This window comes from the organism of the source record quoted next, unplaced genomic scaffold (genome assembly GCF_019419815.1).
Source record: "Pyrus x bretschneideri cultivar Hongxiangsu unplaced genomic scaffold, Pyrus_bretschneideri_v1 Contig120, whole genome shotgun sequence".
In the NCBI taxonomy this organism is placed as follows: Eukaryota; Viridiplantae; Streptophyta; class Magnoliopsida; order Rosales; family Rosaceae; genus Pyrus; species Pyrus x bretschneideri.
Genome location: NW_025999414.1, coordinates 460,196 through 479,835, shown reverse-complemented (window position 1 = coordinate 479,835; position 19,640 = coordinate 460,196). Strand labels below are relative to the sequence as shown.

The 19,640-nt window shown below is 39.6% G+C and overlaps 1 protein-coding gene across 4 annotated transcripts; it reads left to right on the top strand.

Moving 5' to 3' along the window:
* Positions 1-13,696: 13,696 nt before the first annotated feature.
* On the top strand, positions 13,697-19,352 carry LOC103942203 (translation initiation factor eIF-2B subunit gamma). 4 transcript variants are annotated; one of them, XM_048578491.1, is made up of 13 exons: positions 13,697-13,857; positions 13,961-14,056; positions 14,260-14,337; positions 15,802-15,882; positions 15,967-16,186; positions 16,263-16,321; positions 17,554-17,603; positions 17,696-17,783; positions 17,873-18,130; positions 18,230-18,322; positions 18,460-18,564; positions 18,776-18,892; positions 18,986-19,352. In XM_048578491.1, exons 1-13 carry the CDS (start codon positions 13,792-13,794, stop codon positions 19,055-19,057), a joined length of 1,383 nt encoding a protein of 460 aa, XP_048434448.1. In that variant the 5' UTR covers positions 13,697-13,791; the 3' UTR covers positions 19,058-19,352. The 4 variants fall into 4 exon arrangements, with proteins under 4 accessions (XP_048434448.1, XP_048434449.1, XP_048434451.1 ...); XM_048578493.1 differs by having other exon boundaries at positions 13,811-13,857; positions 15,792-15,882; XM_048578492.1 differs by lacking the exon at positions 13,961-14,056 and having other exon boundaries at positions 13,740-13,857.
* The last annotated feature ends 288 nt before the right edge of the window (positions 19,353-19,640 follow it).

Genomic DNA, 19,640 nt, shown 5'->3' with positions numbered 1-19,640 from the left:
ATCATGCAACGACTTTAGAAAACAAGAAATCACAGATTATACTCTCCAAAGAACGTTATAGGCTCAAGTCTCTCAGGGTTGTAGCGTTTGTTTGAGTTCCTTCCTTCAGGCATGTTACAAAAACTAATCTTTCTTTTATGATTGCATGTGAAGTCATACATTATAACCATAACCAAGCATATACCAAGAGTAAATCAAACTTTTCTCCATGTTTATAACTCTTTTTAACAGTCATGCAATTACAAACCAAATCCTGAGGCAAGGGTTGGAAGGTACCTACGACACAAACACTCACACAAAAACAACTTTAAAACAATTCTTTTTGGGTTTTTCAAAACAATTTTTCAAATTTTTATGGGATTTTCGAATTTTTAAGTCAAAACACACTAAAACAGTTTAAACACACTTAAAAACAACAAGAAAACAATATTTGAAGTTATGGTGGATAAAACCCTACGAATTTGCATCAAAACACTTTAGTTACCCCCCCACACTTAATTCAAACATTGTCCTCAATGTTTCAAGCATAGACTCACAAAATTAACAAACAAACAAACAAAACAACAACTAAACAACCTAACATGGCAGAATGTATCTAACAAAGAAAAGAGTTTAGAGATGCAAATCTGGAATTGGAGTGCTTTCTCGGCCTTCCGTTGTTGAATGCATGGGCATGATCTTGGTGATTCCACAGGCTTACTCTTGAACTGGGCTGAGGTTTCTTTTGGTTTCCTCCGATCGTTGATTTTCCTTTGTGCTACTCTTGAACTAGGTAGCAGGATTCTTTTGGTCTCCCCCGAAGGTCTGAGCTTACTCCTTTTATTTGTTCAATCTCTCCAATTCGTATTGAAGAGGGTTAGAGGATAGCTCAGCATATGCTTGTCTCCTCATGCTTCAATGTAAGGCAAAGGAAAATGATATATTGAAGCATGATATGAGATACCTTTGCTTTTGACCTTGATGATATGAGATACCTTTGCTTTTGAAGAAGCGGTGAATGAATCAGCACATGTATTTGTTGTGCTGCTTCCTCCTGGGTCATCTGTACTCCAGGCATCTGGTATCATCTTTGGGGAAGAAGAAAAAATTGAGTATTTCAAAAGGCTTTGCTGGGAGTGCGCCCTCAGAGGTGAGGAAGAGTTGGTCATTTTCTTCAGGTTTGCCTTGCCATAAAAGATGAAAGTCGACAAATATAGGGATTTCCCAATAGCAAGTGATGGTACTGTTCTTTTACCCTTGTCGACAAACGTTTTGATCCCGCAAATCCGGCTTTTTGAAATAGTGACGACTCTTCGATCTTTGAAGACGCCTCTTCGATTTCTGAGCAGGCGCTTTCTGAAAAGCAGAGAAAGCGTCGCCGAACTTTATGCTTGTCGGCTAAAAACGTGTAGCTGCGATGATGGCCTCCACGTGTTGAACGCGTTTTCTGAAAAAGCCGAGGGAGCGTCGCCGAACTTTACGCCTCAAATTCCGGCTTTTTGAATTGGTGGACGCGTTGCCTTGGCTTTTTATAGAGCTATCGATCACCGCCAATTTACACACTCTGAAGATTTCCCATTCTGAAAAATCGTCTCCGGCCCTTTGAAAATTTACTCCGTCCACCCCTTCTCTTTGAACACTTTTGAAAAATGGCAAACCCATCGAACCTTAGCTTAGAATTGAGTCTCCGCAGTGATACGGGCGTGCCGCGTCAAGGTAACGTATGGCGCCCTTCTTTCTTTTCTTCTAACGGTCCTCTTACAGGTGAAGACTCTGTGATGCAGGACGCCACAACAGCTGCGATAGTAGCTCGGAACCTCCTCACTCCCAGAGATAGTCAGCTGCTTTCAGGACGGTCCGATGAGTTGGCCGTTCAAGAGTCCCTGGCTCTCAGCGTTCAGTGCGCTGGTTCTGTGTCAAACATGGGCCAACGCCTCCTTGCTCGCTCCCGTCAGGTTGAATCTTTGATGGCGGAGGTGGAGAACCTGAAACAAGAGATCAAACAACTTAAGTACGAGAATAGAACTTTGCATGTGCTTGCAAATAACTATTCGTCAGGCATGAAGAGGAAGCTTGATGAGATGCAAGAATCTCAAGGTCGGATGCAAAGTGACCGTCAACGGCTTGCGTCTTTCTTCCAGGGGCACCTTTTTCCTGGGTCATCCAGCGTTCCGCCAAGTATTGGGGCCTGGAATGCTCTATATCCTACGCCTATCGCTCCTATGCCTCTTGCTCCGATGCCTCCTGCTCCGATGCCTTCCGCTCCGATGCCTCCTGCTCCGATGCCTTCCGCTCCGATGCCTTCCACTTCTAGAGTTTTGACTCGTGGTGGGTCTTCACGCAAACAAAAACAAAAACAACCTTTGTGAAGCTCCATTTGTTAGATACATTTGTAATTTCTCGAAAATTAATGAAAAAGCTTTGTTTTATTCACTGTATTGGGTTGCCTCCCAAGTAGCGCTAAGACATAAACAAACACCAAAATGACTCAAATGACTCTAAAAACACATCTTTTTGGGTTTTTCAAAAGAATTTTTTCAAATTTTTATCAAATTTTCGGAGTTTTATGCCAAGACACTATAAAACACACTAAAACACTTTAAAAACGCTTAAAACAGCAAGAAACAACATTCTAAGTGATAGGTGAATGCCAAGACACTATAAAACACACTAAAACACTTTAAAAACGCTTAAAACAGCAAGAAACAACATTCTAAGTGATAGGTGAATAAATCCCACGAAATTCATGCAAAAACAAATTGTTTACCCCCCCCACACTTAAATCAAACATTGTCCTCAATGTTTTAAGCAGAAAGTCACAACAGAGCAAGCAAATAAACAAATACGATAAGGAAAGCAAAGTAAAGGCAGTAAAGAAAAGGAAAGGAATAAAAATAAGTCTCTTAAAGGGGTTTCCAAGTTCTTCTCTATTCGGATGCATGGGTTGCCTCCCACGAAGCGCTTTCTTTTACGTCTTTCAGCCGGACGAGTACCCTCTTCAATCTTCATTTGAGCCCACGGAATGGAAAGGAATGTCTTCCACCACTTGCCCCACACCATGCTCGTAATATGGCTTCAACCGATGCCCGTTCACCTTGAATTCTACGCCATTCCTTAAGCTTTTTATGTGGACTGTACCATAAGGTAAAACGTTAGTAACAACAAATGGGCCAATCCATTTAGAACGCAACTTACCAGGAAACAAACGTAGGCGAGAGTTGAAAAGCAACACTTTCTGCCCAACTGTGAAGGTCTTGGTTCGAATCATTTTATCATGGAATGCTTTGGTCTTGGCTTTGTACATCCGGGCATTCTCATAGGCTTCATTCCGAATCTCTTCAAGTTCATTCAATTGGAGCTTCCTATGAACTCCCGCTGCATCTATGTCCATGTTGAAAGTCTTCACGGCCCAATGTGCCTTGTGCTCTAACTCTACGGGCAAATGACATGGCTTACCATAGATGAGCCGAAAAGGTGACATCCCAATGGGTGTTTTGTACGCCGTACGATATGCCCACAGTGCATCATCTAAACGTAAGCTCCAATCCCTCCTTGTTGGTCCAACGGTCTTCTCCAAAATTTGTTTGATTTCTCGGTTAGACACCTCGGCTTGGCCATTTGTTTGAGGATGGTAAGGTGTGGAGACCTTATGGTTGACATGGTACTTTCTTAGCAACGCCTCAATGGTCCGATTGCAAAAGTGAGACCCTCCATCACTTATGATTACTCTCGGCATTCCAAACCTAGCAAAAATGTTAGTTTTCACGAAATCTGCAACCACCTTAGAATCGTTAGTACGGGTGGCTTTTGCTTCCACCCATTTAGAAACATAATCAACGGCTAGCAAGATATAAGTGAAACCATAAGATGGAGGGAAAGGGCCCATGAAATCAATGCCCCAAACATCAAAAATTTCAACATTAAAGACAGGGGTTTGCGGCATTTGGTCCTTGGTACCTATGTTACCCATTCGTTGGCAACGATCACAAGACATACAAAAGGTTCTAGCATCCCTAAATATAGTCGGCCAATAAAAACCACACTCTAGAACCTTGAGGGCAGTGCGTTGTGTGCCAAAATGACCACCACATGCATATGTGTGACAAAAGCTTAGAATTGAGTGAAATTCAGAATCATGCACACATCTACGTACAATTTGATCTGAGCAATACTTCCACAAATAAGGGTCATCCTAAACATAGAAACGTGCATCATTTTTAAGCTTATCACGTTGGTGCTTGTTTAGTTCATTTGGAAATTTTTTAGCCACCAAGTAATTCACTAAATCTGCATACCATGGTTCACTTACCTCAATGGATAGCAGCTGCTCATCGGGAAAAGTTTCAGGGATAGGTACGGCATGTTCATGCTCCTCGTGGATCATTCGGCTTAGATGGTCAGCCACTACATTCTCGCTCCCTTTCTTATCCCGGATTTCAATATCAAATTCTTGAAGAAGAAGAATCCAACGGATAAGCCTCGGCTTTGCTTCCTTTTTCGTGAGCAAGTACCTCAAAGCTGCATGATCAGAATAAACGATTACTTTAGTACCAATTAAATATGAACGGAATTTATCTAAAGCAAAAACCACAGCTAGAAGTTCTTTTTCCGTCGTGGAGTAGTTCAATTGGGCATCATTGAGAGTCCGAGAGGCATAGTATATGACATGCGGCCGCTTGTCTCTTCTTTGTCCTAGAACAGCTCCTAATGCATAGTCGGATGCATCGCACATGAGCTCGAACGGAAGGCTCCAATCTGGAGGTACAATAATGGGGGCCGAGACTAGCTTCTCCTTGAGTTGGTTAAATGCCGAATTACACTCTTCATCAAACTTGAATGGCACATCTTTTGAAGCAATCGGCAAAGAGGGTTAGACATCTTGGAGAAGTCCTTGATAAAACGCCTATAGAACCCTGCATGGCCAAGAAACGAACGTATCTCTCTAACCGAAGTAGGAGAGGGTAAATGACGTACAAGGTCTATTTTCGATTTATCTACTTCAATTCCTTTTTCTGAAACAATATGTCCTAAAACTATACCTTGTTTCACCATAAAGTGACATTTTTCCCAATTCAAGACAAGGTTAGTTTCAACACATCGTTTCAAAATTAAGGTCAGATTATCCAAGCAATTATCAAATGAACTCCCAAATACACTGAAATCATCCATGAAAACCTCAATGATCTTTTCAACAAAATCGGAAAATATACTTACCATACACCTTTGGAAAGTGGCCGGTGCGTTGCATAAGCCAAATGGCATGCGACTATAAGCAAATGTTCCAAAGGGACATGTGAATGTGGTCTTCTCTTGATCATCCGGGGCTATCACAATTTGGTTATATCCAGAGTATCCATCAAGAAAACAGTAAAAGGCATGACCGGCTAACCTTTCGAGCATCTGGTCGATGAATGGCAAAGGAAAGTGATCTTTCCTAGTCATGGCATTTAACTTCCGGTAATCGATACATACTCGCCATCCAGTCTGAATGCGTGTAGGCACGAGCTCATTCTCATCATTCTTGATAACAGTTACTCCGGACTTCTTGGGAACGACTTGAACTGGAGAGACCCAACGGCTATCGGAGATAGGGTAGATCACTCCGCAATCCAAAAGCTTGATTATTTCCTTCTTCACCACTTCCATCATCGGAGGGTTGAGACGGCGTTGAGCCTCTCGGGATGGCTTAGTCCCCTCCTCAAGAAGTATACGGTGCATGCATGTGGTAGGGCTTATTCCTTTAATGTCGGCCAAAGTCCACCCTATGGCCGTTTTGTGTTCTCGCAGCACCCTCACAAGCTTCTCCTCATCCATTGCCGTGAGACTTGATGAAATGATGACGGGCAATGTTTCACCTTCTCCCAAAAACACATACTTCAAATGGTCCGGCAACGGCTTAAGTTCAAGCGATGGTGCCTGAACAACAGAGGGTAGCATCTTAGTGGAAACTGAATTTGAAAGTGAGAGTGGAACCTTACCATATTGTTGTGGCAATGACTCAAGGGCTGCCACAACCTCAATTATTTCTTCACTAGAACCCATGGCAAAGAATTCCTCCTCCTTGCCGTGGCCTTGCATTGGCCCAAATCCTTCATTTTTGCACTCTAAGGCCTTAGTGATGGTTGTTTCCAGGGCGTCCTCGTTCAATTCTTCAAGGTATACCTGTGCCAAAGAATCGATAACATCAATGGAAAAACAAGAATGGTCATCAACGGGATATCTCATAGTTTCAGAAATATTAAAATCAATCACTTCCCCATCGAATTCCATTGTCAAGGTGCCTTTGTATACATCAATCTTCGTTCGGGCCGTCTTCATGAATGGCCTACCAAGGAGAATCGGCAAAGATGTAGAATGGGCTGAATCCTCCATGTCTAGGACGTAGAAATCAGCCGGAAAAATTAAATGGTTCACCTGCACAAGCACATCTTCCAAAACTCCTTTTGGATACGCGTTAGAACGATCGGCCAGTTGTATAATTACACCATCTTGTTTTAATTCACCCAAATTCATAGATGCGTAAATAGAATAAGGCATAACATTTATGGATGCACCTAAATCAAGCATGGCATGTTCAAATCAATTATGTCCAATCACACAAGGAATCGTGAAACTACCAGGGTCTTTGCACTTGGTAGGCAGTTTACGTTGCAAAACAGCGGACACATTCTCGCTTACCTTCACTACCTCTTTGTTTGCCCTTCTTCTCCTTGTATTGCATAGGTCCTTGAGGAATTTAGCATACTTTGGAACCTGTTTGATTGCATCGAGAAGAGGTATGTTCACTTGCACCTTCCGGAACGTTTCAAGAATGTCCTTCTCGCTTTCTTCCTTTTTTTCTTGCATGAACCTGCGAGGAAAAGGTACATTGGGAAGATTAGGATGTGAAGTACATGAATTTGATTTTAAATTACCTGATTTGGCCGAGTTAGGGTGATTGGGGGCCTGCGACATTGGGTTTTTCACTCTTTCTGTGGGTGAGCTAGACACTTCCTCAGGTTGTGTCGTCTCTTCATCTACTTTCTGGGCAGATTTGGGATTGTTTGGCTCGGTCCCAACTTCTTTTCCATCCCTTAGGGTGATGGCCTTGGCGGATTCGAATCCTCCCTTTGGATTGACTGTGGTTGAGCTAGGAAGCTTTCCTTGCTCTCTAATCTGTCCAAGGAACTCAGAAATCTGCCCTATTTGTTTCTTCATATCCATCATCTCCTTCTCGTTATTTTCTATCCGGTTGTTTTGATTTTGCAACCCCTGCGAAATAGAGGTTAGTAATTGCATAGCTTGATTACTTTCTAAAGACGTACCTGAATGAGATGATGCCGAAGGTTGTTGGGATTGTTGGGGTGCATACGGCTTGGAATAAAAACCAGGGGGGTTTGGCCTAAATCCTCCTTGTTGGGCAGCTTGTTGTGGTTCCCTCCATTTGAAGTTTGGATGGTCCCTCCATCCGGCATTGTAAGTGTTCGAGTATGGGTTGTTTTGATTTTGTCCTTGGAAACCAATTGCATTGGCAGATTCCCACCCACCATTCTCGATTAGTTGAGGGCATTTGTCGGATGGATGCCCTTGAATTGAGCACACGCCACAAACTTGGTGTTCTTGTGCTTTTGGACCAATCACAACCTGAGAAACAAGAGAAGTAAGATTAGCAAGTTGTGATTGAATTTCAGAAATAGCACTCACCTCATTTACACTTTGTTGCCGTGGGGCTTCCCTTTGGCCCACTCCTTCATATTGTTGAGCGTTGAGCGCTCGGTTGGCTATGAGCATCTTGGCATCCCTTGGTGTTTTGTCCACCAATGCTCCTCCCGCTGATGCATCAAGCATTTGACGTTCGATAGGAAGGAGGCCCTCATAGAAATATTGAAGGAGAAGTTCCTCCTTCATTTGATGTTGAGGACATGAAGCTACAAGGCCCTTGAAGCGCTCATAATAAGCCGGGAATGTCTCACCATGATTCTGTTGAATACCACTAATTTTCTTCCGTAGGAGAATCACTCTCGAAGTAGGGAAGAATTTTTCCAAGAAAGCACGCTTCATACTCTCCCACGAAGTCACAGTTCCTGGGGCTAGTTCGTAGAGCCAATCTTTGGCCTTGTCCATAAGTGAAAATGGAAAGGCCTTCATCATCATTATACTCCCATCCACAGTGACGGGGGTCATGCTCAAACAAACCACCTCGAACTCCTTCAAGTGTTTGTTGGGGTCTTCCATAGACAAGCCATGGAACTTCGGAATATGGTGTAACAAACTGGATTTGAGTTCAAACACCTCAGTCTTCCCCTCTGCAGCCGTGGGGTATTGGATACAAAGAGGCAATGCATTATCCAAACCCGAGGCCGAAAGCTCCTTGATGGTTCTATTATCTGCTGCCATGGCTTGTTCTTCTTCAAAAATCTGATCCGTGGGCTTTTCTTCTACACCTTCTTCGTCTTCTTCAAGCCCAGGTTGTGGTGGAGGTTGTGGTGGCTCTTGTTGACTCCTCGTTCTCCTCAAAGTGCGTTCAAAATCACCGTCAAAGTTGGAGATGTTCTCTATAATAGGCCGAGAGCTTCGAGTCATACACAGTACCTGAAAAACAAGAAAACAAACAAACTAAGAATCTGAAATAAGAATGCACGAAAAACAAAAAAAAACAAAAAAATAAAAATAAAGATAAGGGATTAGCAAAGTTGCTAATCCCCGGCAACGGCGCCAAAATTTGATGCGAGAATTATACGCGCACAAATTAAACCCTCTTTTTGACAATTGTAGTATGGATGTAAGTAGGGATCGTTCTGGACCGGGGATTAGGAGGGATTGTTAACCACTTGGATTTGACTTCAAAAACGTAAAAACAAGATAAAACACTAAACTAGACTCAAGGAATGTGAAACTAAACGTTAAAACACTAAGACAAACCAAAAGACTCAAAATGCTTTAAAAACACAAACTAAATTGATTTCTAACTAAATTGAACAATAAAGTAAAGGGGGATTGGATTTGGACGACTTTAAACTAAAAATGGAAACTTGGAAATAAAACAAATTGTAAATATGGATTTGACGGAAATGAATGGATGGGAAGCTAGCTAAGGGGTTCATCTCCACATATGTTATACTTGCATACAAAACGATGTCTAATTGCTTTTCAATAAACTATGAATTCTCAACGCCCCGGTTTAATTAGGTCCGCTTAAATTAACCATCAAGTTTTCCTTAAGTTAATGAATTGGATGATTGCATACGACAATCCAAAGCATTCCTCACAAGTTCCCTACATGAATTGCATAATAGAGATACAAGCAAGAATCATTAAGCAATATGAAAACTATAAGTGTTGACGAGGCATTCGTTACTATGATTGCATGAAACTTATGCCAAGAATTTGTTTAACGCGATTGTTTATAAGCAACCTCCACTACTTGTGAATATAAGTTCATAACTATTACGTGAAACTCACTTATATTCTAGCGTCAAATTCATGCATGAAAATTAAGCGTCGACTCTCAATAAACATACATAAATAGGTTATCAATCAAATAGTTAAACAAATTGAATTCACAACTTATGAAACGTAATTAGAAGTACTCAAATTATATTGCAAGCATAAACATATATTTCGAATCACCCCCTAGCTAAAGGGGGGGTTTAGTTCCTCATAACTTTGAAATCAAAGAAACACCTAAACATTCCAACAACTCAAACACCTAAATTTTGGCGCCGTTGCGAAAATTACTTGACACTCAAATTAAACCCTCGTTTGACAATTGTAGTAGAATGGATAAGTGAGGGATCGTTCTAGACCGGGGATTAGGAGGGCTTGCTAAAACCTTCTAAATTGACTTAAAAACATAAGAACACAATATAAAACACTATTTAATGCTCGAAGAAAGCAAAACTAAAAATAAGAAAGATTAAGACTAAGACTTCAACGAAATAGGGGGGAATTGGATTTGGACGAATTAAAACTAAAACGTAAAAACAATATAAAACGTTAAACTAGACTCAAAGAATGTGAAACTAAACGTTAAAACACTAAGACAAACCAAAAGAATCAAAATGCTTTAAAAACACAAACTAAATTGATTTCTAACTATATTGAACATTAAAGCAAAAGGGGGATTGAGGTTTGATGAAAATTGAAATAACGAAACAAGTTAATAACTAGACAGAATGTAATTGATGAAATAAGATGGTTGGTGAATTAGCTAGAGGTTCTTTCTCCACACATGATATTTATGCATATGAATCAATTTCCAGTTATTCCTTCATTGAATTATGAACGACAATGCCCCAAATTAACCGTGACATCACTAGTTAACCCTCAGATTTTCCTTATATTATTGGATTGGATGGCATCATTCGACAACCCAAAACATTCTCAAAAGTTCCCTACATGTCATCATAATAGAGATACAATCGAAGATCATTAAGAATAATGAAAACCATAAGCATTGACAAAGCACTTGCAACTATGACATCATGTTACTCATGCTAAGAATTAAACTTAACGCGATCGTGACAAGCGACCTTCACTACTTTCAAGTATAAGTTAGTAACGATTATGTGAAACCTTCTTAAACTTTAGCCACATATTCATGCATGCTAATTAAGTGTCGACCCTCAATCAACAAACACAAATAAGTTAATCATCAAATAGTTAAGCCAATTGCATTCACGAATCAAGAGTTCATAACCGGAATTCATCAATTCATATTACATAAATAATCATGGTATTGAAATCACCCCTAGCCAAAAAGGGTTTAGTTCCTCATAACTTTGAAATCAAAGAAACACCTAAACATTCCAACAACTCAAACTTGAATTGTATGAACGTTTAGGCACTCTTCTCTTCCTCTTCTCATATTACAAAACAAAGAGAATTGAATTTAAACTTTGAAATCAAAGAAACACCTAAACATTCCAACAACTCAAAACTTGAATTGTATGAACGTTTAGGCACTCTTCTCTTCCTCGTTGTTGTAGCACAAGGTTTAAGGATAGGTTGGTTGGGGGGATGGAAGTGTTGGGGAATTATGGAAATGGATGAGGATTGGTGGAAATGGAAGATGGTTTTTGGATTCTAAGGGAGAAAGGAATGTGTTTGTGGTGTGTTGTTGTATTGTGAATGAGATGATATGTCCCTTTGTGTATGAATGCATGGGTTTTTATAGGGGGAATGGGAGAATATGTGGATGATTGTTTAAGAGTGAATGTGGTTGTTATGATGAAGAGTGAATAAATAATGCATGTAGGGTTAGGAAATAAAATCATAAATTAAAGGGGGGATGATTAAAGGGTGTGGCTAGGTTGGAAAGGTGTGGAAGATGGATGGAATCATGGGTAGTGTTGTTTGATTTGTTTTGTGGTTAATGGGAATGTGGTTGAATGATTAAATGGACATGTGGGGTGTAATTGCAAAGGGAATGCAAAGTGAATGAATAATGAATGCATGTGAGTTAAAGAGGGAGAATGTGGTGAAATGATGAAGTGGGAAGGTGGAAATGCATGTGAGATGTTGGAAAGGAAATGGGAATATGAGTAGGCCATGGCATGGGAGTTGTTTTGTTGGTGTAAATGTGTCATGGTTGCAATGATGAAGAATAAAGGGTGCATGTGGGGTGGAATTGAATGAATGCAAAGTGAATGAATAATGAAATGAGTTAAAGAGGGAGAATGTGGTGAAATGATGAAGTAGGAAGGTGGAAATGCATGTGACTTGTTTGTGGAATAAAGAATGAATGGTGGAATGATGAAGAGTTGCATAAAGAATGCATGTAGGGTTAGCTAGGTTGGCTTTGTTTGGGTGCATGTGTGTTAATGGTGGTTTTGCATGTGAATTGATGGATTGTTTTTGATGGAATGGATGGTTCTTTGCATGGCTTTTGAAGTGATTGTGGGCTTTGGAATTGGAAGGAAATGCATGGCCTTGGGGTTGGTTTAAGAGAGAATGGGCTAGGCCCTTTGTTTTATGTCCAAAATGAATACAAGGCCTTCAAATTCGTCCAACACTTTGGCTCCAATCATATGCTATCCATTCCAAGCCCAATTTTGCTCCAAAATGCTCCAAAATGCATCTTTTTGCTTCCTTAGCCATATGAACCTAAAAACACACGAAAATGGCTTAAACTACTAAAACAACTATGAATTAACAACATAGATGCACGAAAACAAGCTAAGTAAGTCGCCTAAATATGCTCCTATCACTTACATCCATACTACAATTGTCAAAAAGAGGGTTTAATTTGTGCGCGTATAATTCTCGCATCATGCAGGTATAGCTAGTGAGATGGAGATTCGAGCTCTAGATTCAGCCGTGCAGGTCACGTTAGGTGACTCCGGCTGACAGTTACTTGTTATTGATTGATGTTTCCTGAGCATTTGCATATTACTTCGAGGCATATTGCATGGCACACTTTTCGAGCATGATATATATATGTATATATTCTATTTTCTGGGAAGTATACAGGTTATACGGTGAGGGGTTAGAACTTATTTATTAAATTGGTTTTCGAAAAGCTTTGTTTTTGCCCACTCACTCTTTTGTTTTGCGCCCCTTCAGGTTCTAGTTGGCTAGCACGTTTGGTGGATTCCCTAAGGACTTTCCTGGCATATCTGACAGACCACCACCAATGTAGGACCACCTTCGGGTGTGTTTTTGTCGTTTTGTTTCCTTTTGGGACTGCATTAGGCGTTCTTACTCTGAACTTAGGATTCACACTCGTTGCACTTGCTTTATTACTTTGTGTAACGCTAGTTTTTAATTATTCGCACTATTTACATTATTATTTTATTAGCTTCCGCACTGTGCACATGGTTACGTCACTTCCACGTGACGGCCAGCATGCCCTGATCTTGATCGGGGTGTGTCAATAGCATACTCAACGAATTTATGCAAAAAGCTAGTAATTTTTTTACGAAATTGGGGGTTTGACTCATGCGTCCAATTTTGGCGCTATATTGACTTGGATAGTTTTATTTACGAGCTACTTTATTCTAACTAGCCCTATGAAGTTTATTGACAAAAATACCCCCACAAGTGACATGCTTTAACGGCAAAATGGATGGAAAGTAACAGTAGGTGGTAGATTCCAACAATAGGAGAGTATAGATGGTAAAAAATTACAATTGAAAGTTCATGTGGTATTTGCACACATGCTTTTAAGTTCAGGTGGTACTTGCGCAAAATTTCCTAATATAATATATAATATGTGTAGAAAAATCATGGTCCTACACATATTATATGATCTATTTCTAAAATTTAGATTTTGAGGCAACTAATATTAATACCATGATATTCCCACTTGGAGGGTTTTAGGTACTTAGTCCTAAAGGTATATTTTACGTTTTTTTTTTTTTAATGCCGTTAATTGTAGAGAACAATTGTGAGAAGGGGTGTGCTATCCACACACCATTTTTTACTTCTCACATATATTTTTAATTTTCGACCGTTAGATCGGATAAATTAAAAAAAATTAAATGACAGAAATTAACATTTACTTTTTTTTTTTTTTTTTTGAACGCCGTTAATTGTAGAGAACAATTGCGAGAAGGGGTGTGCTATCCACACACCATTTTTTACTTCTCACATATATTTTTAATTTTCGACTGTTAGATCGTATAAATTAAAAAAATTAAATGACAGAAATTAACAAAAAGTGTATTAGAAGTAAGTGGATAACACCCCTTGGGAGAAGTAAAGCCACCCCCTAGCTCGCTCTGCTCCCTAATTTCTCAGCTTCCTTCAGAGAGACATAAAAAGAAAAAAAAAAAAAAAAAAAAAAAAAACCCTAAACCCTGCCTCCCTCTCTCCCTCTCCGCGGCTGCTCCGATGGATTTCCAAGTGGTAGTCTTAGCCGGCGGCACCTCGAAGAATCTTGTCCCTCTAGTCTCCAAGGTCCCCCTCTTTTTCTACACTTTGATTCTCCGGAATCCCATTCGATTTATTTCTGTCCAATTTTTGTTATGATTTCTCTCTTTTTTATGAATTATAATGGCAGGAGGTTCCAAAGGCTCTGCTTCCAGTTGCGAACCGTCCGGTTATCTCGTACGTTCTGGAGCTCTTGGAACTCAGTAACCTTAAGGACCTCATAGTTGTACGACTTCTTCTTCTTCTCTCCCCTCCTCTCTCTGAAGACTCTAATTCTTATGCTCTCTGCTTGGTTAATGGTGCTCATGAGAAAAGGGTTTTCTTGTTTACAGTTGTCCTGGCTTTGTTTGGTTTAATGTGATGCCAATTTTTCGGTTTTCTGGTAACCAAGCAGGGCTCACAGTTAGTTTTTCTTTGTGGATTGTCCAGGTTGTTGAAGGGCAAGATGCAGCCGTACTTGTTGGAAGTTGGATTTCCGGGGCCTATGTCGATCGTTTACATGTTGAGGTACTAACCCAACTTTGCTCTCTTTTATTGTTAATATTATGAATTTCATGTTACTTTATTTTGTTTGTGTTCCAAGGCTATAGTGTAGTAACATTATTTATAGTTCATTTACTTGTGCATTGCGTTGGGGGACACTTTATGTGTAAGATGCTTGTCAATGTTGCACTCTCTTGTCTCAGTATGTGTACAAGCGGAGAGGGAGGCTAGAAGGTTGACATGGATGATGGATCCAATTGTTTTTCAATCGAGTAGGTGATTTTGGATTAGATCCTGGGATTTCGGGCAGTTTTACTGTCTTTCAAACTGTAGACTTTTGAACCATTTTTGCTCATGCTAGTGCCCCCAAAAATTCTTGGATTTCTTGCAATATGAGAAGCAGTGCTTAGATAAAGGATAAAGGTGGGTAGAGGTTGGGAATTTGGTGCATAAAATTGAAGCATTAATTGGAAACTTTTTATTTTTTATTTTTATAGGAATTTGCAATCGGACTTAGAACCACACACACCATCAATCTTAGCCCAGCCACCTGCACTAAATCTCCACTTATGAAACTGGTCATGATTTGTTAAGGTTTTCAGCTAGTGAGGAGTTGCCTTTGGCATGCTGTCATTAGGAGTAAGTAGGACGCGCATTAGAATGGATGGGTGAGATTCTGACCTTGTTTTCAGAGGTTCAAGATCAAGTCAATGCCCATGAAATGCATCTCTCAAAGTCTTAATTCTTTCTTCTTATTACAGTGTTCATTGAGGCAGGGAATGGGGAAAGGGTGAGGCTTTTGAGAGGAGTGTTTGGTGGGAGGAACAACCTTTTGTTCTCCCTTTCCTGGTCTTTACATATGTTAACTACCAAAATTCTGCCATTGCAAAATTGTGTGTAAGTTGCTTGTCTGTCTAGTTGCATTGCTAGGTAAGGGTTTGCTTGGGGAGGCATATTTGAGCTGGTTTATTCCAGCTTTATGTAATTCTTTGGTATGTGAGAGGTATAAATTTTTCCTTGATAGCGTCTTATGGGCTAATATTAGTTCCACTATCTAGTTTATGTCATAATAAAACTTCTCTTTCAAGAGATTGTATTGTATGATTCATGGGACTAATGGTTCTTGTTGTAAAGCATGGTGTTGAATACCTCTCACCCTCTGTTCTATTAGAAAGACTTGGTTTGATGCAAATCCCTTGTTTTTCTTGTTTATTGCTTAATTGGATGTCCATTCATTGAATGTATGTGGGCCAATCCCCTATATTTCCGAAATTGTATCTACTGCTATATTTCTAAGAAGCTGCATTTTCATCTCTTGCATTTGCATTGCATTTTGTTAAGGTGCCTGTGCATGTTATCTGAGTTCATCAGTATTTAGTCTTATAGCCATCATGATACTGAGCAGTCTTTCTAATTTGACTCCACAAATGGTTCTTTTTATATAAGTATTTCATGTAGAGATGCATTGCATAATTCAACATAGTGCAGGTTGCAGCAGTCCCTGAGGATGTTGGAACAGCTGGTGCACTTCGGGCCATTGCACACCACTTGACTGCAAAAGACATTTTGGTTAGCATCTATATATCCTTTCTAGTATTTTGACTTCTCAAAAGTTTCTTCTAGATTAGCTTTCAACTCCTTGCGATGCTGCAGGTTGTTAGTGGCGATATTGTCTCTGATGTTTCTCCCGGTGCTGTAGCTGCTGCTCATAGACGTCATGATGCAGTATTAACTGCAATGCTTTGTTCTGCTCCTATAAGTGGACCTTCAGATTCGGTATCCTCTGTTGGAAAAGACAAAGCCAAGAAACCAGGACACTACAATATCATTGGGCTGGATCCAACAAAGCAGTTTTTACTGTACATAGCAACAGGTTAGATATTATAATTTTCCTTTTCTTTAGTATGTAACCTTATAAATTCATCATTTCTCTCTTGGTCCTTTGCTAGGAGCGGAACTTGAGAAAGATATTCGAATTCAGAAGAGCATACTCCGTGCAGTTGGCCAGGTAAGTAATTGGTTTGCCTCTGAATTATTTTGTTTCTTTTGGTCAACACTTTCCAGCTGTAAAAAACTACTGGGCTGGTGAATTTCATTGAGATATGCTTGGCACTCAACCACAACCTCACTAACATCTGAAACTATTCTCTCATCTTGGACATTATCATAATAAAAATTTAAAGTTACTGTTTCAGTTCGTGCTTATCGCTACTAAATTTGTAATTCAGTCATGGATTTGATTAGGTGCTTTTCAGGATAGCATTCCAGCTTCAACAATTGCTTTATAATTTTTCTTGTTTTTGATCCCCTAATCTTTTTCTTTTTTCAGTGTACTCCCTTGATTATGCTTGTGTGTCAATTTGGGTTCTCTGTCCAATTAGAATATTTGTTTCTTATAAAAAAAGGAAAAGAAACACGAAGTGTTGTCTCCATTCAGTTCCAACCAATATTTTGTAAATAAGATAATGTGCCGCGGAGAGGAGGGCGCCGCCGCCGCGCGGTTAAGGGGATTTGGTCATTCTTTTTGAACTCTGTGCTTATTCTTGCATGAGTTAATGGGATTTAGGGATTGGCATTATCAGCGGGTTTGGATTAGCTAATGACCAATGGGATTGGTATTGGGCTGGGGTGGTTTTGATAGGTGTTTTCTATTTTTATTTTTTTTGTTTTTAGGGGGTGGTGCTGCAGTTTGTTTGGCTGGTCAGCTGAGTGTCTGCTGAATCGGTTTTGGTGTTGATATTTTATATTTCAGTTGTGTTTCTTTTATATGTCAGTCTGAGCTGGGTACTTGATTATTTTATTCATTTGTTTTACTCTTAAAATTTTTGTTTGATCAGGTTAGAATAAGCGGGTGGTGGTGGGTGGGGTTTGTGGTTTCATAATGGGCAAGAAGAAGAGAGAAGGGAGAGAAGAGAGATGCAAGGGGAGGTGGTGGAAGTGAAATATAAATAAAATAAATTTAAGAAAACCACATAAAAAAGAGTCTACTGCGACATGGCAAATTTAACAGAAAATGAATGGAAGTTGGTAGAACCCCCACATTAACATTTGAGGCATAATCTAGGGGGTAAAAATTGTGTAGGGGGCAAATCATAACACCTCAAATCAAGGGCTATGCGTATTTTCTATGAAAGGAAAGGACATACCTATGAAGTTAAGAATTCTCAATCTAAATGTCATTAACTGTGATATAAGGTGTTTAGGTTTCTGTTTGTTCTTACACTTGTTTTTTCCTTGTAGATGGAAATTCGATCTGATCTCATGGATGCTCATTTGTATGCATTCAAGAGGTTATACATCCTTCCGTTTTGCTGTCAAATGATGTTTGTTGTATACAACTTGATCTTTATACATGCAGTATATTTTTTTCATTCCCTCCTAGGTCTGTTCTACAAGAAGTTTTGGATCAAAAGGATACCTTTCAAAGTTTAAAGTGTGATGTATTGCCTTATCTTGTTCGTCGCCAGCTGGTTAGTCCAGTGAGGTTCCTTGCTAGATTCCTTGAACATGCAGGCCCTTCTAGAGCATCTGACTTGTTATTTCTGTGTTTGAACATTAGAATTCAGAAGTGTTATATGGTGCACCTCAACCAGAAGAAAATGGAAACGAGAAGGCTAGTTCTCATAACAACCAACTAGTGATATCTCAAATCCTGGCTAATTCATCCACTCCAAGCTTCCATGAGCTCAATGCACTAGGTCTTAATGGTTCTACTCCTGTACAAAGAACCCATAAATGCTGTGTTTATATTGCTGGAAACAGCAAGTACTGTGTGAGGTTAAATTCCATTCAAGCATTCAGTGACATTAATCGAGATGTGAGTTCATGGTTGAGAGCTTTAGTTTGCCATTTTCCGTGAAACTTCTCTCTTCTGCATTCATTCTGTGGATAGTTTTAACATTTCACATTCTGTCAGGTCATAGGAGACGCTAGCCATTTGTCAGGGTATTCCTTCTCTGCACAAAATAACATCATCCATCCATCAGCAGAACTTGGATCTAAGACGACTGTAAGTCAAATTGTTTACGAACCAAAACGATTGATTGTCAATTCAGCAATAAATCTTGGGGCTTTTGTGACAGTTTGCGCAAGTTCTGGCCATTGTGCTGGGTAGCTCCATGTTAAGGTCTCTACTTTTCTTTTTAGGTTGGACCACATTGTATGCTTGGGGAAGGTTCACAAATGGGTGACAAATGCAGTGTTAAACGATCTGTTATTGGTCGTCACTGCCGGATAGGTTCTAATGTGAAGGTAAGATAATTTGTTTATCATAAAATGTTGGAATCTAAAATATAGTATTACTTATTCATATCTTTTCGAAATATAAATTGATTCGAGAATGGCATTTATATTGCTGGTCTTCAGCTCAATCAACCAAAAATAATAAATAAATAATTAAATAAGTAGAAAAACTGAGATATTAAGAGCTCAGATAATAGTCAATTCTTAATTTTTAACTCAGGTTGTGAATTCAGTTGTGATGAATCATGTTACCATTGGCGATGGTTGTTCAGTCCAAAATTCAGTTATTTGCAGTAATGCACAGCTCCAAGATCATGTTGTACTAAAAGATTGTCAAGTGAGCATGATTTTTTATTTCTGTCTTTCTCCCCTTCCTCTTCTTTTCCATTCAGTTGACGGTATCCCAGTATTTATGTGTGCTGGAGTCCAGGTTGGTGCAGGTTTCGTGGTTACTGCTGGAAATGAGTGCAAGGGGGAGGCATTTGCTAAGAAAGAGAAGTGAGAATGATGGGAGTCCATGGCGAGGAGATGACAGTTTGCAAGTTTTAGTTTCTGCCCTGTGCTTGAATAGATTGGAATAGATTTTGTTTAACTGATGGTAACGAGATACCCGTGCCAAGAACGGAGTGCGCTTTGAGTCCCTATCGATCTATCTATCATGTAATAATTTTGTCAATTGAGAGAATACATAGACAGACTAGACTAGCATCAGTTTTGTGAATTAGTTGCTCATCTCTGAACGAACGGAGTTGTTGAATTGAAAGCCTCTCTGTATTGCAAGCTTTGATTTTCTCTCATTTGGTGTTTAGAATTAGATTGGATTGCTTGGATATATTCAAGATGTCTTGACGGAAGAAATGAAAATAAGATGGAAGTGCTAATTCTTCTTTTCTTTTTTTTTTTTTAATCAAAAAAGGATTAGTTGGTGGCTTTGCCACTACGGTTCACCCTTTCGAGGGTGCGGGAAGATTCACAAAGGCATGAAGTACTAAATGAAGAAACTTATTTATTCCAATCTTCTCTGTAACGGGTGGACTAGAAAGGATATTTCCTTATATTAAGTCTCTGCCTAATTAACTCAGTGA

Excerpts from the sequence above, each read along its gene's own strand:
- LOC103942203 (XM_048578491.1), top strand. The coding sequence starts at position 13,792 with ATGGATTTCCAAGTGGTAGTCTTAGCCGGCGGCACCTCGAAGAATCTT. Across the intron at positions 14,057-14,259 it reads ACCTTAAGGACCTCATAGTT|GTTGTTGAAGGGCAAGATGC; the intron begins GTACGACTTCTT and ends TGGATTGTCCAG. Across the intron at positions 17,604-17,695 it reads CATTTGTATGCATTCAAGAG|GTCTGTTCTACAAGAAGTTT; the intron begins GTTATACATCCT and ends ATTCCCTCCTAG.